General features: G+C 44.4%; 1 protein-coding gene across 1 annotated transcript; it reads right to left on the reverse strand.

Moving 5' to 3' along the window:
• Nucleotides 1-18,886: 18,886 nt before the first annotated feature.
• On the reverse strand, nt 18,887-20,047 carry LOC311108705 (5-hydroxytryptamine receptor 1B-like; the record flags this gene model as incomplete). The annotated part of the gene is made up of 1 exon (XM_084151425.1): nt 18,887-20,047. The coding sequence occupies one exon, from the start codon at nt 20,045-20,047 to the stop codon at nt 18,887-18,889; it is 1,161 nt and encodes a 386-aa protein (XP_084007551.1).
• Nucleotides 20,048-20,884: the final 837 nt, after the last annotated feature.

Consider the following 20,884-nt stretch of genomic DNA (forward strand, 5'->3'; position numbering starts at 1 on the left):
CCATAGACTGTGTGCTGGTGCGCCCGGAGTTCGCACCTTTAGGGGGGGGTACTGTGACACTCTGGCTCCGGGACTTTTATATTTGAGCCAGGGTGTATTTGTTTTGTTGGGGTTTGGGTGTATTTCTTGTTTGCAGTTCTGTGGGGTTCTTTTCTAGGTTTGGTCAATGACTCCCAATCGGAGGTAACGAGTGTCAGCTGTCGGCTCGTTATCTCTAATTGGGAGCCATATTTATTCTGATTGTTTTCCTGTGGGCATTGTGGGTTTTTGTTCCATTTGTTCTGTCAGTGTCACAGAGGACTTCACTATCGTCATTTGTTTTGTGGTTTTCGTGGTTGCTTTTATTTAATAAAGTAAACATGTTCGCTCAACACGCTGCGCCTTGGTCCGCTTCTTTAGACGATCGTGACAATCATTCTCCACATTTCATGTACTTTTCATTGTGGACTTTTTCCCATAACAAAAGCAGGAGGGAGTTCTATAACTTCCATTTCAAATTTCCCCTCGCACAGCGCTCCAGAACCTAGAACTGAGCATGAGTAAAACCCTTCGCTTGATACTGTTATCCATAAGAAAAGTTGACATTTGAATGCAGTTTACTTTAAACCACCTCGGAGCAGATTTATCTAAATCTAGTGTGCCTAAAGTAGTTTTCCAATGCTTTGTCTCCGTTATATCAGTTCTAGAGCGTTAATATGTTTTATGGAAAAAGGGTCTCCATAATGACCAATCTAAATAGCCTACCTACAACTGGTAAAGAATTGTCACGACATGCGCGCGTGCTGCTCTGTCTCTGTGACTCAGCTGCCTCTGCTGCAGCGCTCTCTCAACGTACACACACCCCTCCGGCCTTCCCCTCTCCACCATTCACTCACTCACTCAGTAACAGTCTGCCGACTGCCTGATCATCATCAGCAGCAGGTCACAGTGAAATATCTATATATATTTAATTTTTTAAAAGAGAAATGCCATGGCGGCCAAGGTGCAATTAAGAAGTAGCCCAAAAACCTGCTACCCTCGACCAATACATTTTCACCCAAGACATCGTTTTCAAAGTAACCCAATTCTCCGGAAAACCACAAACATGGCAACACTGGTGACAGTAGTTGCCTTGGAAACCAAACAAACAAACATGCTAGTTTAGATAACCAAACCATCAGTCCTAGCTTGCTATTATGAAAATCGAATTCAACAATGCCAATTGTGACGAGGTGTAAATGAAAAAGTCAGGCGCAGGAGGTAAAACACAGAAGTCCAGAGTTTATTCCGTTTACATAAATAAAACGCACCCAGTGTCAAAACGAAACTATAACAAGGGAAAATATTCCACCTTGGCAAATACAAATGGAAGAGTAGCTCAACCAAGCTACTCGCTCTCACAATAAACAATCACTCACAAAGACAAGGGGAACAGAGGGAACACTTATATACATACTAATTAGGGGAATGAGCACCAGGTGTGTGTGATTGACAAGACAAGTGGAGTGATGAGAATGGGATCGGCAGTAGCTAGTAAGCCGGTGACGACGAACGCCGAAACCTGCCCGAACAAGGAGGGGAGGCAGCCTCGGCGGAAGTCGTGACAGTACCCCCCCCCCCCTTGACGCGCGGCTCCAGCAGTGCGCCGACCCCGGCCTCGGGGACGGCCAGGAGGACGCGGAGCAGGGCGAGTCGGATGGCAACGGTGGAAATCCCTCAATAGGGAGGGATCGAGGATGTCCCTCCTTGGGACCCAGCACCGTTCCTCCGTACCGTACCCCTCCCACTCCACGAGATACTGAAGGCCCCCCACCCGATGCCTCGAATCCAGTATGGAACGGACCGAGTACGCTGGGGCCTCCTCGATGTCCAGAGGAGGTGGAGGAACCTCCCGCACCTCAGACTCCTGGAGCGAACCAGCTACCACTGGCCTGAGGAGAGACACATGAAACGAGGGGTTAATACGGTAATCAGGGGGGAGTAACGACCTGTATGTAACCTCGTTTATCCTCCTCAGGACTTTAAACGGCCCCACAAACCGCGGCTCAGCTTCCGGCAGGGCAGGCGGAGGGGTAGAATCCGGGTCGAGAGCCAGATCCGATCCCCCGAAACGAAAACCGGGGCCTCCCTGCGGTGGCGGTCAGCGTTCGCAGGCAGCGTCCCAAGTCTCCTCCACGCGCCGAAACCAGTCATCTACCGCAGGAGCCTCGGTCTGGCTCTGGTGCCACGGTGCCAGGACCGGTTGGTAACCCAAAACACATTGGAAGGGTGTTAGGTTAGTGGAGGAGTGGCGGAGAGAGTTCTGAGCGTATTCTGCCCATGGCAGGACCACTGACCACTCCCCCGGCTGGTCCTGACAGTAGGTCCGCAGGAACCTACCCACATCTTGATTCACCCTTTCCACCTGCCCATTACTCTCGGGGTGAAATCCAGAGGTCAGGCTGACCGAGACCCCCAGACGTTCCATGAACGCCTTCCAGACTCTAGACGTGAACTGGGGACCTCGGTCGGACACTATATCCTCTGGTGCGCCGTAGTGCCGGAAGACGTGAGTAAACAGAGCCTCCGTAGTTTGTAGGGCCGTGGGGAGACCGGGCAGAGGAAGGAGGCGGCAGGACTTCGAAAAGTGATCCACAACAACCAGGATAGTGATGTTACCTTGGGAGAGGGGAAGATCAGTAAGAAAATCAATTCTAAGGTGAGACCATGGTCGTTGTGGAACTGGTAAAGGTTGTAGCTTACCCGCTGGGAGGTGCCTAGGTGCCTTACTCTGGGCACACACTGAGCAGGAGGAAACATACACCCTCACGTCCTTAGCCAAGGTAGGCCACCAGTACTTCTCGGTCAGGCAGCACATTGTACGACCGATACCTGGATGACCAGAGGAGGGTGTTGTGTGTACCCAGTAGATCAGACAATCACGGATAAGCGCAGGCACGTACTGCAGCCCAACTGGTCACTGCGGTGGAGATGGATCTGTGCGTAATGCCTGCGCTATGTCCGCGTCCATACTACCGGCGCCACAATGCATGAGGCCGGGAGTTTGGGGGTGTTGTCTCTGGGCCTCTCCTCTGTGTCATACAGCCGAGACAGTGTGTCTGCCTTCACATTCTTCGTACCCGGAATGTATGAGAGTGTGAAATAAAACCGGGTGAAGAAGAGAGCCCACCTGGCCTGGCGAGGATTCAGCCTCCTCGCTGCCCGAATGTAGTCCAGGTTACGGTGGTCTGTCCAGATGAGGAAAGGGTGTTTCGCCCCTTCGAGCCAATGTCTCCACACCGTTAAAGCTCGGACAACAGCCAGCAGCTTCCGATCATCAACGCCGTAGTTCTGCTCCGCCGAGCTGAGCTTCTACGAAAAGAAGGCACGGGGCGGAGCTTGGGTGGTGTGCCTGAGCGTTGGGATAAGACAGCGCCTATCCCTACTTTGGACGCATCCACCTCCACTACGAACGGTAGTGATGAATCGGGGTGAGCCAGTACCGGGGCTGAGGTCAACAGACCCCGCAATCTACTGAAGGCCAAATCAGCCTCAGCAGACCAGCGGAGCCGGGACGGCCCACCCTTCAACAAGGAGGTAATGGGAGCTGCAACCTTGCCAAAGCCCAGAATAAACCTCCGATAGTAGTTGGCAAAGCCAAGGAAGCGCTGCACCTCCTTCACCGTGGTTGGAGTCGGCCAATTACGCACGGCTGAAATGCGATCTCCCTCCATCTCCACACCTGTGGTAGTAATTCGGTATCCGAGGAAGGAGATTGACTGCTGGAAAAACTCACACTTCTCTGCCTTGGCATAAAGATCATTCTCCAGCAGTCGGACCAGTACCTTGCAAACCAGGGACACATGCACGGCGCGCGTAGCGGAATACACCAGGATGTCATCGATGTAGACCACCACAGCGCGACCAAGCATGTCCCGAAACACCTCGTTCACAAAGGACTGGAAAACGGATGGAGCATTCATCAAACCGTAGGGCATCGCCAGGTATTCATAATGCCCCGAGGTTGTGATGAATGCGGTTTTCCACTCATCCCCTTCCTGAATACGCACCAGGTTGTAGGCACTCCTGAGGTCTAATTTGGTGAAAAAATGGGCCCCATGCATTGACTCAATCACTGAAGGAATGAGGGGAAGAGGATAACTAAATCGTACCGTCACCTTATTCAGTGGTCGATAATCAATGCACGGGCGTAAAGGTGAAGTGGAGGGACATATATACCCCTGGCGCAGGGACTCGGTGACGTATGTTTCCATAGCCTCCGTTTCAGTCTGCGACAGGTGATACACATGACTCCTGGGAGGTACAGCATCTACCTGAAGGTTTATCGCGCAATCCCCCTCCTGATGAGGTGGTAATTTAGTCGCTTGCGTCTTGGAAAATGCGAGCACCAGATCATGGACACTCACGCGACCACCCTGTAAGAACCCTCTGCTGCCATGAAAAAGTGGGGTTGTGAAGGGCTAACCACGGAATACCTAAGACTACAGGGTAAGCAGGAGACTCAATAATCAAAAAAGTGAGCTGCTCAACATGTGTCTCCTGTGTTATCATGGTGACTGGTACAGTAACCTCCTTAACCAACCCGGACCCTAATGGTCGACTATCAAGTGTTCTGATGGGGAGTAGAATGGATAGGGGAACCAATGAAATGCCTTGACGGCGTGCAAATGCCCTGTCCATGTCCACCAGTTGGGAGAACGATAGCATGGCATCACGGCAGGCTAGCTCCCGTCGGACGTCCTCCCTTAGGTGGCACCGGAAATGGTCAATCAGGGCCCGCTCATTCCACCCGGACCCCGCTGCCAGCGTCCGGAACTCCAGCGCGTAGTCCTGTGCGGTCCTCGTCTCCTGCCTCAGATGGACCAGTCGTTGGCCCGCCTCTCGACCCTCAGACGGGTGATCGAAAACGGCCCGAAAGAGGTGAGCAAACTCCCTGTAGTCCTCCAACGCGGCACCTCCCTCGTTCCACACCGCGTTGGCCCACTCCAGGGCTCTCCCACAAAGGCAGGAAACGAGGACGGATACCTTCTCCCGCTCCAGTGGCGCCGGCCTGATGCTGGAGAAATACAGCTTTGCTTTCAGAAGCAGCTCAAACATAGAACTGGACAAAGATTTGTATTTAATGAGTCCTACACGAAGGATATACTGCTTCCTCGAGAGCAGGCCCAAATCCTCGTTATTCGCTTGAAGAAAATATGGAAATTCAGAGATCAGGTTGCCTTGTGAGAATTCGTCATTGAGTGGGTAACCCGCCTCTACCATCCGTTCTGTTGGCCAACATGCAATCACTGGAAATAAACTGGATGATCTCCGTTCGAGATTATCCTACCAACGGGACATTATGTTTCACCGAGTCGTGGCTGAACGACGACATGGATAATAAAGAGCTGGCTGGGTTTTCCGTGCATCGGCAGGACAGAACACCTACATCTAGTAAGACGAAGGGTGGGGGTGTGTGTCTATTTGTCAATAACAGCTGGTGCATGATGTCTAATATTAAAGAAGTCTCGAGGTATTGCTCGCCTGAGGTAGAGTACCTCATGATAAACTGTAGACCACAAAAAGTATTTGATCCCCTGCTGATTTTGTACGTTTGCCCACTGACAAAGAAATGATCAGTCTATAATTTTAATGGTAGGTTTATTTGAACAGTGAGAGACAGAATAATAACAACAAAATCCAGAAAAACGCATGTCAGAAATGTTATAAATTGATTTGCATTTTAGTGAGGGAAATAAGTATTTGACCCCCTCTCAATCAGAAAGATTTCTGGCTCCCAGCTTTCTTTTATACATGTAACGAGCTGAGATTAGGAGCACACTCTTAAAGGGAGTACTCCTAAATCTCAGTTTGTTACCTGTACAAAAGACACCTGTCCACAGAAGCAATCAAACAATCAGATTTCAAACTCTCCACCATGGCCAAGACCAAAGAGCTCTCCAAGGATGTCAGGGACAAGATTGTGGACCTACACAAGGCTGGAATGGGCTACAAGACCATCGCCAAGCAGCTTGGTGAGAAGGTGACAACAGTTGGTGCGATTATTCGCAAATGGAAGAAACACAAAATAACTATCAATCTCCCTCGGCCTGGGGCTCCATACAAGATCTCACCTTGTGGAGTTGCAATGATCATGAGAACGGTGAGAAATCAGCCCAGAACTACACGGGAGGATCTTGTCAATGATCTCAAGGCAGCTGGGACCATAGTCACCAAGAAAACAATTGGTAACACACTACGCCGTGAAGGACTGAAATCCTGCAACGCCCGCAAGGTCCCCCTGCTCAAGAAACCACATTTACAGGCCCGTCTGAAGTTTGCCAATGAACATCTGAATGATTCAGAGAACTGGGTGAAAGTGTTATGGTCAGATGAGACCAAAATCAAGCTCTTTGGCATCAACTCAACTCGCTGTGTTTGGAGGAGGAGGAATGCTGACTATGACCCCAAGAACACCATCCCCACCGTCAAACATGGAGGTGGAAACATTATGCTTTGGGGGTGTTTTTCTGCTAAGGGGACAGGACAACTTCACCGCATCAAAGGGACGATGGACGGCGCCATGTATTGTCAAATCTTGGGTGACAACCTCCTTCCCTCAGCCAGGGCATTGAAAATGGGTCGAGGATGGGTATTCCAGCATGACAATGACCCAAAACACACGGCCAAGGCAACAAAGGAGTGGCTCAAGAAGAAGCACATTAAGGTCCTGGAGTGGCCTAGCCAGTCTCCAGACCTTAATCCCATAGAAAATCTGTGCCAAACGTCAGGCTGGAAACCTTAATGACTTGGAGAAGATCTGCAAAGAGGAGTGGTACAAAATCCCTCCTGAGATGTGTGCAAACCTGGTGGCCAACTACAAGAAACGTCTGACCTCTGTGATTGCCAACAAGGGTTTTGCCACCAAGTACTAAGTCATGTTTTGCAGAGGGGCCAAATACTTATTTCCCTCATTAAAATGCAAATCAATTTATAACATTTTTGACATGCGTTTTTCTGGATTTTTTTGTTGTTATTCTGTCTCTCACTGTTCAAATAAACCTACCATTAAAATGATAGACTGATCATGTCTTTGTCAGTGGGCAAATCTACAAAATCAGCAGGGGATCAAATACTTTTTTCCCTCACTGTATCTACCAAGAGAGTTTTCATCTATATTATTCATAGCCGTCTAATTACCACCATACATTTACCAGACGCTCTTATCCACAGCGACTTACAGTTAGTGAGTGCATACATTATTATTTTTTCATACTGGCCCCCCGTGGGAAACGAACCCACAACCCTGGCGTTGCAAACGCCATGCTCTACCAACAGTGCTACATCCCTGCCGGCCATTCCCTCCAATACCCTGGACGACGCTGGGCCAATTGTGCGCCGCCCCATGGGTCTCCCGGTCGCGGCCGGCTACGACAGAGCCTGGATTCGAACCAGGATCTCTAGTGGCACAGCTAGCACTGCGATGCAGTGCCTTAGACCACTGCGCCACTCGGGAGATGCTGGAACTAAGACCGCACTCAAAGAGCTGTATAAGGCCATAAGCAAGAAAATGCTAATCCAGAAGCGGCGCAGGCAAAGTTTAATGCAGGCAAACTTAAATCCGTTTTACTTAATTTCTACCAGCATGTCACATGTGCAACCAGAGGGAAAAAAAACTCTAGACCAGCTATGACATTAAAATGCCTATTTACTCTGTTACATCTGACTGCCAATCCACTGTCTCATCAGCCCAGCCAGGCACTTTATAAACTTGATATCCACTATAAAAAGCATCTAGATATTATCTCACATTTCTTCAAGACTAACGTTTAGTTTTCAACAGTGTAGATTTGTATAAACCTTGCTGTCTGTCTCTCCCACATTTGCAAAAAAAATGCAATATTCAAATTCAATCTCCAGCTGTCCCATAGTAATGAACTGTCGAGTCGGGACAAGACAGACAGGCAGCGTTTCTCAGCCAGTCGAAATCATGAATCAGCTGGCATAATTTTTATGGATATATACAAAGAAATGTCAATTGAAAAAAGGTAAAACAAAACAAAGTGCTGCTAGTTTCCAGCTTCAGTTTGAAGTGATTGTGTTAGCTGTGTTGTTGGTTAGTTGCTCTGAACAACAGTGTCCTGACAAGTGAGCACATTTTCTATGCCAGGCAAAATCGCGCCTCATTAGCTCATTGTTATGGATGAATCAGTATGGCAATAGAACATTTAGAATGAACGACTGGGTCGCGTCCATAGACACAGAACAAAAAGACTGAACGACTGGGCCTCTAGCAACCGAACCGATAGAACGCACGACCAGCCGGCTTGGGTAGCAACCCCTAGATTTGTGTTGGGACTACATGTTGTGGAGGGATGAAATAGTATGAATAAATTCATCAAAATAACGTTTTTAATGAAAATATGTCAATCATTATTTGAATATGTTGGTAACCCGTTGTATAAAGTCATAATGCCCTCGAAGCTGGTGTTTGGAGGATATATTGGCAGGGTTTGCTGGCCCTCAACTTCATCTTGGGCCTAACAACACCCGTGCCAATATATCCTCCAAACACCGGCTTCTCTGGCATTATCACTTAAATAATGCACGCTCTAGAATACCCTTCAAGCCAATCAGAAATGAGTATTCAACAATGCCGTGGTATAAGTAATGCTAACTCTATCAATTTGGATACTGTTATGGGTTATGTTCTCTTGTGTGTGTTGTTGGATGGAGCAATATGAACATATAGGCTAATGGGCTTTTAGTTTCCAGTTGAACCCAGGCCCAATGTACCCAGTAGAGATTGAGTTCCCTCCCATTGAGGCCTGTCACATTTAAGTCAGACAGGCCATGCGCATTAGACTTAAATAGAGGTCATGAGCTCTATGATCACACAAGGGCAATGTCTGAGTCCCAAAAGGCACCCTATTCTCTATATAGTGTACTCCTTTTCACCAGGGCCTATAGAACCCTGACAGGCCCCATAGGGCTCGGGTCCAATGTAGTGCACGGTATATGAAATAGGGTGCTATTTGTGATGCAACCAATGTTCCTCCATCAGGCTGCCATCCAGCCAGCTACACTACGCTACTGCCTGGCATATCTGGGAATAAACAATATGCTGCAGGATGTAAATAAACCATCACATTGTCCTTGCTTTTACCCTCAGCCCGAACGTGCTTTTTTTCCTTTTGTCAACTCCATAAAAGAACAGGCTTCATTAAGACTTTACATCAGGGGATTCGTCCCTTTAATGTCATTACAACACTCCCAGCAGTACTTTTAAATTGTGAGAAATTATGGGGGGTTGGCAGCCACTTCTAGCTGATCCAAGCATCAGAGAGGCAGTGTGGAACACAGAGAGGCTGCGTCCCAAATGGCACCCTATTCCCTATATAGTGCACTTACTTTGACCAAGCCCTAGTCAAAAGAAGTGCACTGTAATAGGGAATAGGGTGCCATTTAGGACACAGCGAATGCTGAGTGGTGGTGCCAGATATAGAAGGGCATTGGGCCAGATGGATCGACACGACGCTGCTGGCCAGTGTCTCAATGCAACAACCCGGGGGCCCTCCTAAGACAAAGCAGGCGTGGGGATCTGAGGAGAGAAATCCACTCAGCATCCTGCCAGCCCAGCACACTCTCTCTACCTCATCCCCTCCTCGCCCTTCTCCCTTCAGCCACCTCCTCCCTGGCTTCATCAGCACACTATTGTTTGTGTTGTGGCAGAAAATAGCCCTGTCCACAATGCAGCGCAGCAGTGGCAGAGAAACACTCAAGTGGAGAGAGGAGAGGTTTTGTGTGCTGTGAGCCAGCAGTGCACCTGCGTGGTGACTCAGAGCCCAGGATGGAGAGGCAGAGTGGGCAGGTGTTGTTGCTCTGTCAGATGGTTATTTCCCTGGTTCTTATGGTTGTCTGTATAGAGTTGCAATTAAAACTTGTGATGTGTTGGGGGGAAAACGCTGCTGTATGGTAAACAAACATGTTGTGTAAATAAATACAGACAGTAGAGGTGGTGTGTTGCTAATGGATGTTGATATAGGCTAACCTACTATAGCAAAGTGGAGTTGATGACCTATGTCAGTAGTCACCAACCGGTCAATCGCGATCTACTGTTCGATCTCCAAGGCATTCCTAGTAGAAAAAGTATGGGTAGCTGGCTGCCCTTCTCAAAAAACCTAACAATAAAGCCTTGCATTACTATTTTTTTAATTCATTTCGCGCTGTTGGGGGTAGGTGCACTTGATTCAGCAGCCCTAGCGCCGGGAAGGCAAAGTGTTCCCATTTCCCCCCCCCCCCCATTTCATGTTTCTGAATGTAGAACTCTGCCTACCCTGCAGGCCCAGAGAGCAAATCAAGTGCACCTATAACCGCTGGCCAATCAGATAGCTCAGATCACCATGTCTGCACAGTTTCCTCTGTAAAAAGAAGCCTCGAAAGCACAGCAAAAAAAATAAGAACCCAAAATTGATACTGTGAAATTTCAAAACTTTGAAAACCATGACTAGAGAGAGACTCAATGAATAGAGCAAAGAGCTGCTGTTTTTATGAGTAAGTTCATGTTTAGGCCTAAGTTGTTATTCAGCACTGTCAACACTTTGTTCAACATATTTATAAGCCATAAAATGCGCGTTCTCCCTACTTCCACTCACACTACAATCAGCACTGCAGCTGAAATTAATGACTATAGCAAAGTGATCCAATAAGCTTGCGTTGTTATTATTAGCGGCTTGTCTATTTTCTAATATCAAGGAATATTTCACTTTCTCTGGTCATAGGAGTAACAACATGAATTGGTGCATGAGGCAGAAATAATGCGACTTGAGTTTCGCCCTCAGCTGGAAGACTGTGTCCCCTTTTCTCAGCGGACGGAGGTAGAGCGGAGGGACGTGAGTCCAGTTGAGAGCCAGCCTCACAGCTGCTCCCTCCCTCCCCTCAGACTGACCATCAGAAGCAGGCCATCAGTCCAGTAAAAAAAGCTAATGATTATGCTCACTCAGCTGTGCCTCACAAGTAATACAACAAATGATCTATTACCAGTGTGATTATATACAGTGCCTTCAGAAATTATTCATACCCCTTGACTTATTCCACATTTTGTTGTGTTACAGCCTGAATTCAAAATGGATTAAACAGATTTTTTGTATCGCCCATCTATACACAATACCCCATAATGACAAAGTGAAAACATGTTTTTAGAAATGTTTGCTAATTTATTGAAAATTAAATACAGAAATATCTAATTTACATAATTATTCACACCCCTGAGTCAATACTTTGTAGAAGCACCTTTGGCAGTGATTACAGCTGTGAGTCTTTCTGGGTAAGTCTCCAAAGCTTTCCACAATTGGATTGTGCAACATTTGCCCATTATTCTTTAAAACATTCTTCAAACTCTGTCAAATTGGTTGTTAATCATTGCCAGACAACAATTTTCAGGTCTTGCCATAGATTTTCAAGTAGATGTAAGTCAAAACTGTAACTTGGCCACTCAGGAACATTCACTGTCTTCTTGGTAAGCAACTCCAGTGTAGATTTGGCCTTGTGTTTTAGGTTATTGTCCTGCTGAAAGGTTAATTAATCTCTCAGTATCTGGTGGAAAGCAGACTGAACCAGGTTTTCCTCTAGGAATTTGCCTGTGCTTAGCTCCATTCAATTAATTTTTTATCCTTTAGAACTTAACGATTACAAGCATGCCCATAACATGATGCAGCCACCACTATGCTTGAAAATATGGAGAGTGGCACTCAGTAATGTGTTGAATTGGATTTGCCCCAAACACTTTGTATTCAGGACAAAAAGTGTATTGCTTTGCCAAATTTTTTGCGGTATTACTTTAGTGCCTTGTTGCAAACAGGATGCATGGCACTGTACCTACATTTTTTAAATACAATTTCAAAACGGTCTAAGAAGAACAACATTGGCAGGGCAATTCAAGCATAGCTAATACGCAGTGATAATGTATTGGACCTATAGCCTACTTGATTTTAATTGGTTAATGTTGCATAGGCTTTCGTTTTTTAAGTCATGTTTTTTACAAATCTGAGTGGTAGATCTCGGCTTGCATTTTGACTCAAAGTGATCTTGACTCAGAAAAGATTGGTGACCACTGATCTAAGTGGTTAGCATGACTCTGCTGATCTGAGCATCCCAATGCCACTAGGCAGGAGGGGAAAGGATAAAGAAGATCTCCTACAAGATCTCCTCCTGAGTGCTGGATGACAGCGGAGCTGAAGAGACAGAGCTCATCACACATGATAGATGGGCTCCTGTGACTGGTGTCATTAACTTGGTTTGACTGCTAGCTCATAGCTGTCATTACACCAGAAGAGGCTCGGCAAGTGGTCTAGATAAATCATCACACCACTGAGATTACTGGTCCATTTCTTACAGAATAATCTGCTGTGACAGATGAATGGAGGAGTTATGTAATTGTGGGGGATATTATGGAGTGGGACGTGTTAACACACGTAAAGTAGCTACAGTACATCAAGCCATTTTCACGTCTTAATCTGCTGTGCTGTGGAACGCAAGTTTCATCAGTCACTTAGTCAGTGTGTCTGTTGCAGTGTATCTGTCATTTATTTGTTCTTGACAAACTAGGCAGTTCGGAAAACAGCAGGCCTATTTCCCTCACTAGATGGATCCTACTGTAGATTATCCTCAACATCAAAGTTACTTCAATCTGAAAAGTCTCACTGAAAGTTTGTGAGTTTTCTCAGTTGGACTTGTTCTGTTTTTTTTTCTGTCTCTCTATCTTGGCAGTGACTAAAAGGCGAATTGAATAGGTGAGCTCTCCAAAATGATTTCGGCCTAGCTGGGTTGTTTGTTTGATACAGAGGCAGTCTCCCTCCCATTCAATCAGCGAGCTACAGAGCTGGAAACTACACCTCTCAAGCAACCATTCACCCCTATCACAGCTCGCTTAACTGAGTCATTTGCAGGCCATGCAGGGGAAGTAGGCACTAAAGGCAGAGACTGATAGCTTCCTGGCAAGGTTCGAATCTGGAGCAGCAACTCATTTCACCCTCTTCATATCAACTTCAGATCAAATACAGTATGCAACCAGCAATTCGTCTCAATTCATCTCACCCTGTTCATATCAACTTTAGATCAAATAAGAAACCTTCAATATCTCAATACATTTTGTCATTCCACGCCACCATGGGAAACATTTAAATTAGTTTATTTTGCTTTGTAATTATAACTTTTTGAATCCTCAAAGGAGGAATAGTTTAGCTACTCTAAATTCACATGACAGATGTTAAGATAAATAAAATTGCATTTGGAGCTTCCCTTTCCCCCTCTGACTTATAAATTATATGAGACACAAGCTATGGGGCAGCAGGTAGCCTAGCGGTTAGAGAGGTGAGCCAGAGGGTTGCCGGTTCGAATCCCCGGTCCGAAGGGAAATGCGCTGGCAACTAGGGGATTGCTGGTATCAAGTCCTAGATTCCATTGCCTGCTGTTGTGCCCTTGAGCAAGGCACTTAATATGTATGTGCCATTTATGATGAGGGAGGATTTATTTTTTATGAGCATGGCCTTATTTCTATTACAGCACATTGGATGACTGTCATTCATATTCCATTCACCCAGCTCAATGTTTATGCTACTATATGATACTCAAACTTTCCCTGTAACCATCATGAGGTTGCTTCAACCTAGCCTATGAATGAAAGTTTACAACGTAGGTGCACAGGCCGAGAGAATTTTGAGTAATCAAGGTGACCAACAATACTGCCTTGCACACTCTTGCCTGCATCTAGCTGATCTAGGGTCTAATCATTAGTCCAACAGTTGCAAATGAGAGTTTCTACTGGCCAATTCAGGTATGTTTATCCCTGTTTCGTTCTGTTTGCTTCCGTTTATTAAAAGTTTTTCAACAGAATTGGTGGAATGAATACACCCCTGATCACACGCAAACAGTTCACTTTCATAGCAGCCACATAAAAACAGTATGATCACTTTGCTCATTGTATGTATAATTCCTTCTGCAACTATCTAGGCGCTCTCCTCCTCTCACCTTTTCCCTTCGCTTGAGGACTTCAGTGCACAACACATCAGCTGTCTGTGAACAGGCGAAAAAACCTTTCCAAGCCAAACCTTCATATCATGACCGCTAATCGCGACACACAGCCTACATTGTTGTCACGTCATAGTCAACTAGAACTACTAGAACTAATGCATTAGTAAACCCGCTACAATCATGCAGTACTGTGTACAGTCAGAAAGCAATTTAGCAGTTACACCGGCAGGCCCGGTGGCAATAAATTAATAAAACCAAAAGCTTACCTTGACTTGGAAGAGTTCCAGTGTTGGCTAGCCATAGACAATTAGCTAACATAGCATCCCTCTCTGTTTGAGCCGGGTGTTTGAGTAAGCTAAACTAGCTAGCTGCATTTTTTTGGTAAGTGAAAGTAAAAAAATACAGCCAAATATAGCTAGCTATCTCTTTCTTCTCCTTAATTTTGGAAGAAATTAATTTGTTCAAAACTGTTCAACTATTGTCTTTCTCTCTTTTTGAGTCAACTACTCACCACATTTTATGTACTGCAGTGCTAGATAGCTGTAGCTTATGCTTACAGTACTAGATTCATTCTCTGGTCCTTTAATTGGGTGGACAACATGTCAGTTCAGGAGCTCTGATAGGTTGAAGGACATCCTCCAGAAGTTGTCATAATTACTGTGTAAGTCTATGGAACGGGGTGAGAACCATGAGCCTCCTAGGTTTTGTATTGAAGTCACTGTACCCAGAGGAGGACAGAAGCTAGCTATCCTCCTGCTACGCCATGGTGCTACCCTACAGAGTGCTGCTGAGGCTACTGACCTTTATTGTAAAACAGTGTGTTTTAATCAATTATTTGGTGACGTGAATATATTTAGTATAGTTTTATCTAATTCACTGAGGAGGATGGTCCTCTACTTCCTCTCCTGAGGAGCCACCACTGTGTATGTATGTATGTATGTCTTTCGGAGGGGTTGGGTTATAAAGTGATGTCTATAATTATGTCTCTATAACATACACTCCCATGAGCATAGAACAAGGACAAAGGGGATGTTGTAGATACTGTACATGCACCACAACAGTTTACATACCAACAGCTGAAATAGAAGCTTTGGACAACACAGGCGGTATAGTATTCAGGTTAGATGACTGTCAGCACGCATCACTTAGCAGAGAACATAGAGCTCAGTACAAAGGCAGAAAATAGGAGGGCACATAGACAGATTTTTCACCTAGTCGGCTCTGGGATTCAAACCAATGACCTTTCAATTACTGGCCAACACTCTTAACCGGTAGGCTACCTGCCACCCATGTACATTTTTCATATCATAACATAGTATGAGTCAACTGAATCGGAGGTACAAAAGACACCCTGCCCCCAGTATGAATCTTAATGGGTAAATTTAGAAGGTGCCCACAGCATCTGTTAATTATTGTATACACAGTGGGTGGCTTCTGCCAAAACAATAAGCTACACCATCATCCACACATCCGGTCTCTGAATTTCACATGAAATAATAATAGCCTATACTAAGTAAGATTTGCAACACTGAGCTGTGAGAAGTGCCTTGAAGAATGAGAAATAGGAATAATTTAAAAGCACCACTGATAGCCTCATTATATTTATCTTGCTATCAAAAGCATTTTCAACAATGATGTTCAATAATTCAAATGGTCTTTAAAGTCGTGTTCAATTATTAACTCAGTAGCATTCCAATAAAATGGCTGTTCAGTGTTCAAGGAGAATGTTCACACCTGACATATGCCATAACACACTCTACTAGCCCTTCAAATTTATTAGCATTCAGAAGATGACTTTATCTCCTCTTCACAATGATGAGAAAATGATACAGCAAACAAATGTTATAACTATTTTCACATCATGATTTAACAATATCACACCTCTACAAGCTTTTTGCTGGAATATAGCAGTTGACCCGAATCACAATTTGTAACACAGTCTGTTCTGAATTATAACCTGCTGTTGTCTAATAATGTTGGCTTTTTAATTGCACTTCCAGCTGTTTGAAGTGCGAACTCATTATTACCCTTCTTTTACCATCTTGTTTTCGCCAAGGAAAATGGCCGTACCCTTAGATTCCATTTAATTTTTTATTTATTGTATTTCACAATAGCAGCAGTGATTTGTATTCCAATGGGATAGACCTTTACCCACAGAGTCAAGGCAAAAACTGTGCATTGCTTATGATCAGAGAAGCTTTATTGTACAGCAGTAGCTAATTTGGATGAAATATACTGAACAAAAATATAAACGCAACATGTTTCATGAGCTGAAATAAAAGATCCAATAAATGTTCCATATGCACAAAAAGCTTATTTCTCTAAAATGTTGTGCACAAATTAGTTTACATCCCTGTTAGTGAGAATTTCTCCTTTGCCAAGATAATCCATCCACCTGACAGGTGTGGCATGTCAAGAAGCTGATTAAACAGTATGATCATTACACAGCTGCACCTTGTGCTGGGGACAATAAAAGGCCACTCTAAAATGTGCAGTTTTGTCACACAACACAATGCCACAGATGTCTCAAGTTTTGAGGGTGCGTGCAATTGGCATGCTGACTGCAGGAATGTCCACCAGAGCTGTTGCCAGATAATTGAATGTTCATTTCTCTACCATAAGCCACCTCCAACGTCGTTTTAGAGATTTTGGCAGTACATTCAACCGGTCTCACAACTGCAGACCACGTGTAACCACGCCAGCCCTGGACCTCCACATCTGGCTTCTTCGCCTGCGGGATCGTCTGAGACCATCCACCCGGACAGCTGATGAAATTGAGGAGTATTTCTGTCTGTAATAAAGCCCTTTTGTGGGGAAAAACTCATTCTGATTAGCTGGGTCTGGCTCCCAAGTGGGTGGGCCTATGCCCTCCCAGGCCCATCCATGTGAATTCCATGTCCTAATTTATATATTTAAATTGACTGATTTCCTTATATGAACTGTAACTCAGTAAAATTGTTGAAATTGTTGCATGTTGCGTTTATATTTTTGTTCAGTATAGAATTTCTATTACATGAATACTGCAATAGTATAACTCATGAACATAGTTTGCCATTATAAAGCAAGTACTGTAGATCAATATGGTATATCTGTGTGTGGCTGCTTTGTCGTTTATCTTCTTGGCTGTTACTATTGCATCTCTGTAGTTTACTGTGGTTGTATTCCTCAAAAAGTGATGTTTACCAATCAAATCTGAATGGCTTTTCAACAGCTTATTATCTCTGTAAATTTTGCTATTTGATCTTGCACTTAACACATGCAGCCTTGCATGGAATGTAAAGGGAAAGCAAGCTGAGACATCTTGGAAACATGATCATTATGAGTAATGGTACTGTAGGTGAAGAAATGTGTTAGTTGTCTGTATTCTTGTCTGTCATATTTGAGTTTGATTGGTATAAATCTACCAACAGTAATCTGTAGGCTAATACCCATAATCAGGTTGCAGCAGAGTGAACACTCGCAGGCAATTTAAGCAGCTTCATAGCAAAATATAACGAAAATGACATAAATAAATACATTTACACACATACATACATACACACATACATATATGTTACAATGCATACGGATATAAATACATTGATTGTGGCTTGTTTAACAACAAGCGGTCAGCTTATAGTCCAGTCTGAAGTAAACAATATTACCCACAATAAAGTAATAGAGTAACGATTATTTACATTGACCATGAGATGAAATTAGTGATGTTCTTTTATCATAAAATCCATGCTGATCTCATTTAGGAGTCGAGCCAGTAGAAAACATACAAGAAATGGAACGGAAAAGGTCTCTGTAGGCTGTGTCCCAATTTTATCTCCTTCCTCTCAAAGTATGCAGGGAAATGACTGGTGTAAGAAAGGTAATGACTGGTATAAGACACATGGTGGAATGATTGACTACAACAATCCAATGATTTTAGAGATGTGGGGAGTAGTGAATTACATTTACATTTTACATTTTAGTCATTTAGCAGACGCTCTTATCCAGAGCAACTTACAGTTAGAGAGTGCATACATTTTTCATACTGGCCCCCCGTGGGATGAATGAGTGTACACTTCAGGAGAAAGGAGTTCTTATTGGGACATACCCTATTTCTTTCTAATGGGGAGGGGCCCTCCTAGAGGGCTCAGAACCTTGTGCTTATAATTTCCTCATACCAGTTAGTCTACAGTAACTCTGTGTGTCATACAGCGTTGGTCATACAGCAGGCTTTCCATCCATGTTTAAATATTAAACGTTATATCAAGCCTCTCTATTCCCACTGTGTCTGTTCAGACATTCTGCCCCCCAGAACAAGCTACATGATTCCATGGCAAAGTCTACTGATTTCCAACACATACTCCTTAATATTAACCTTTCATATCAATAATGGAAAAATGTTTATCAAAATGTTGGTTTAGGTTGGAATATTAATTGTTTAGGGTGGGTGTTAATCTCATGACTGCCAATCATAAGGAAGGCATCAGAGATTATAGTCTATGGTTTCTGGATAGATTGTTCAATAATGGCAGTGATAGATCAATACATTCTTGTTTTGCAAAATAATAACGTTTCCAGAATATGACTGCAGGCCGTGTACTGTATGCCTATGAAGTAGGCTATAATATATTTAGTATAATAATGTCGCTAGCAGTGATAGATCAATACATTCTTGTTTTGCTAAATAATCAAGTTTCCAGAATATGACTGCAGGCCATGTACTGTATGCCTCTGAAGGCTATAATGTAATTAAAATAATACTGTTGCTAGGCGTTTCGAAATCATGCAAGATACAATACTGCTGTTTACAGGTTGATGATGAATGAGAGTTAACATGTTGCAATTATTGGCGAGGTGCAGTTTGACATAGCTGAACAAAATGTAATGGTTTTGGCAGCCTTTTTTGTCTGGTAGCCTATTTTCAGGACCTGCAATATCTAAAGCGTATTAGTTTGTGGAAAGCCTTTTTGAAATCCTCATTGGACATGGTGTATATGATGGGGTTTATTAAAGAGTTAAGGTAACCCAACCAAGTAAATATGTCAAATAATTCTGGATATAAACATGAGGCACAGACTGAAACCACTAAGGTGTAAATGAAAAACGGTAGCCAGCATATGATGTAAGCTCCAAGAATGATCCCTAACGTTTTAGTCGCCTTTCTTTCCCTGGCAGCTGAGATCCTCTTCTTCTCCAGGAGCGCGTCGGATACAGTGACTTTCACATGGTTTACATTGGCAGGTGAGCTATTAGCGTCACAAGAAGAGATTTCGTTCGTCCCGTAATTTAGAGAGGCGGTGGATGCCACAGAGTTTGTACCTGGCGAGTTTGTTATCAAATGGGCAGAGGTGAGTCTTTTCCCCGGTTTATTATTAGACGACTGTTTCAAGATCCTCTTTCGGGCTTCCACGTAGATCCTACCGTAAAGGGCTATGAGTAACAACGTGGGAATATAGAAGGCTCCAAAAGTGGAATAAATTGTGTAGAAAATGTGATCAGTGTTCACATTGCAAGTGGTAACTTCCTCCGCTTTCACCTGACGCCAAAAGAAGGGCGGCAGTGAGATGGAGATGGCAATCACCCAGGCAGTGACGATCATCCCCGCAGCGCGCGCTGGTGTGCGCTTCTTGGTGTACTCAACCGCGTCTGTTATTGCCCAGTAACGGTCCAGAGCAATTATGCACAGATGAAGAATGGATGCGGTACAGCACGTAATGTCTGAAGACAACCATATGTCGCACATAACTTGGCCCAAAGTCCATGTTTGACTCACCGTGTATAGCGCGCTGATTGGCATCACCAATACCGACACCAGAAGGTCTGTCAGGGCGAGCGATGCTATCAGAAAGTTTGCAGGCGTATGCAGTTTTCTGGATTGATAAATAGTAGCAATAACAAATGCATTTGATAATGTTGTTGCAAAAGTTATCAGGGATAATGTAACTGCTAAACCAGCTTGGAAAGTCAAACTATCCTTCTCCTCCTCTCTTGTCGTTAAATTTACATTGGTATCATTGGTTGACATATTCCAGAACTCTACATAAATAAAAGACGTTGGCTTCAACTGACTGGCGCGCTCCATTCCTCGACACTTTTTTGACACTTCATCGAGCGTTGAAGAAAACCCTTCAAAAAGGGTGCACTGGGACTGCTTACCCAACTTAAAAGTTGCATTCCTTTACACTTTTCCAGGTTAAACGCAGCTCAATCCCCATCGGTGTCCATCAGAGGCACGTTGATTATATAACAATCACAGGGAGAAAATGTGAACCCTTCTTCTTGAAATATCCTTATTGTCTTGACTTCCCATTTATTTACTTTACTGTTGGTTGTATATTTAGCTTTTCAATTAAATATAATATAATTATGAGAAGAGCAATTCCATTATATCCAATATTGATTGTCCTTAGTTTGCACAATTAAACGTGCAGATAATGTGCAGATAATGATCTGTAGCAGTTTGCGTTCTTTATTCGTTGTTCTTTGAGTCTGTTTATCTGCTCTCAAAGGCACTGTGTTGGATCTGCTGCACTTCAGAAGTTGGGCGCTGGCGAGGCTTCACGCGTGGTTTTATAGAGAACGCTCGCGCTGGCAGAACCCTACAGATATCATCGATCTCTCTCTCTCTCTCTCTCTAACTCTCTCTCTCTCTCTCTCTCTCTCTCTCTCTCTCTCTCTCTCTCTCTCTCTCTCTCTCTCTCTCTCTCTCTCTCTCTCTCTCTCCAGGCTGAGCAAGTGGTTTCATCCACCAGGTCTTAATGCCCTTGGGTTTATACATCGTAGCAAGAAAAACTATTTGACATGCAGATATTGTTATGGTAGGATATCTGCAATAGGCCTAACTAACATCTTCAAAAATAAATCTTACATTTACAATGCACTCGGCCACATAGCATTGAGATACAGTGCATCGCCAGAA

Source organism: Coregonus lavaretus (assembly GCF_964263955.1).
Source record: "Coregonus lavaretus genome assembly, chromosome: 33".
Classification (NCBI taxonomy): Eukaryota; Metazoa; Chordata; class Actinopteri; order Salmoniformes; family Salmonidae; genus Coregonus; species Coregonus lavaretus.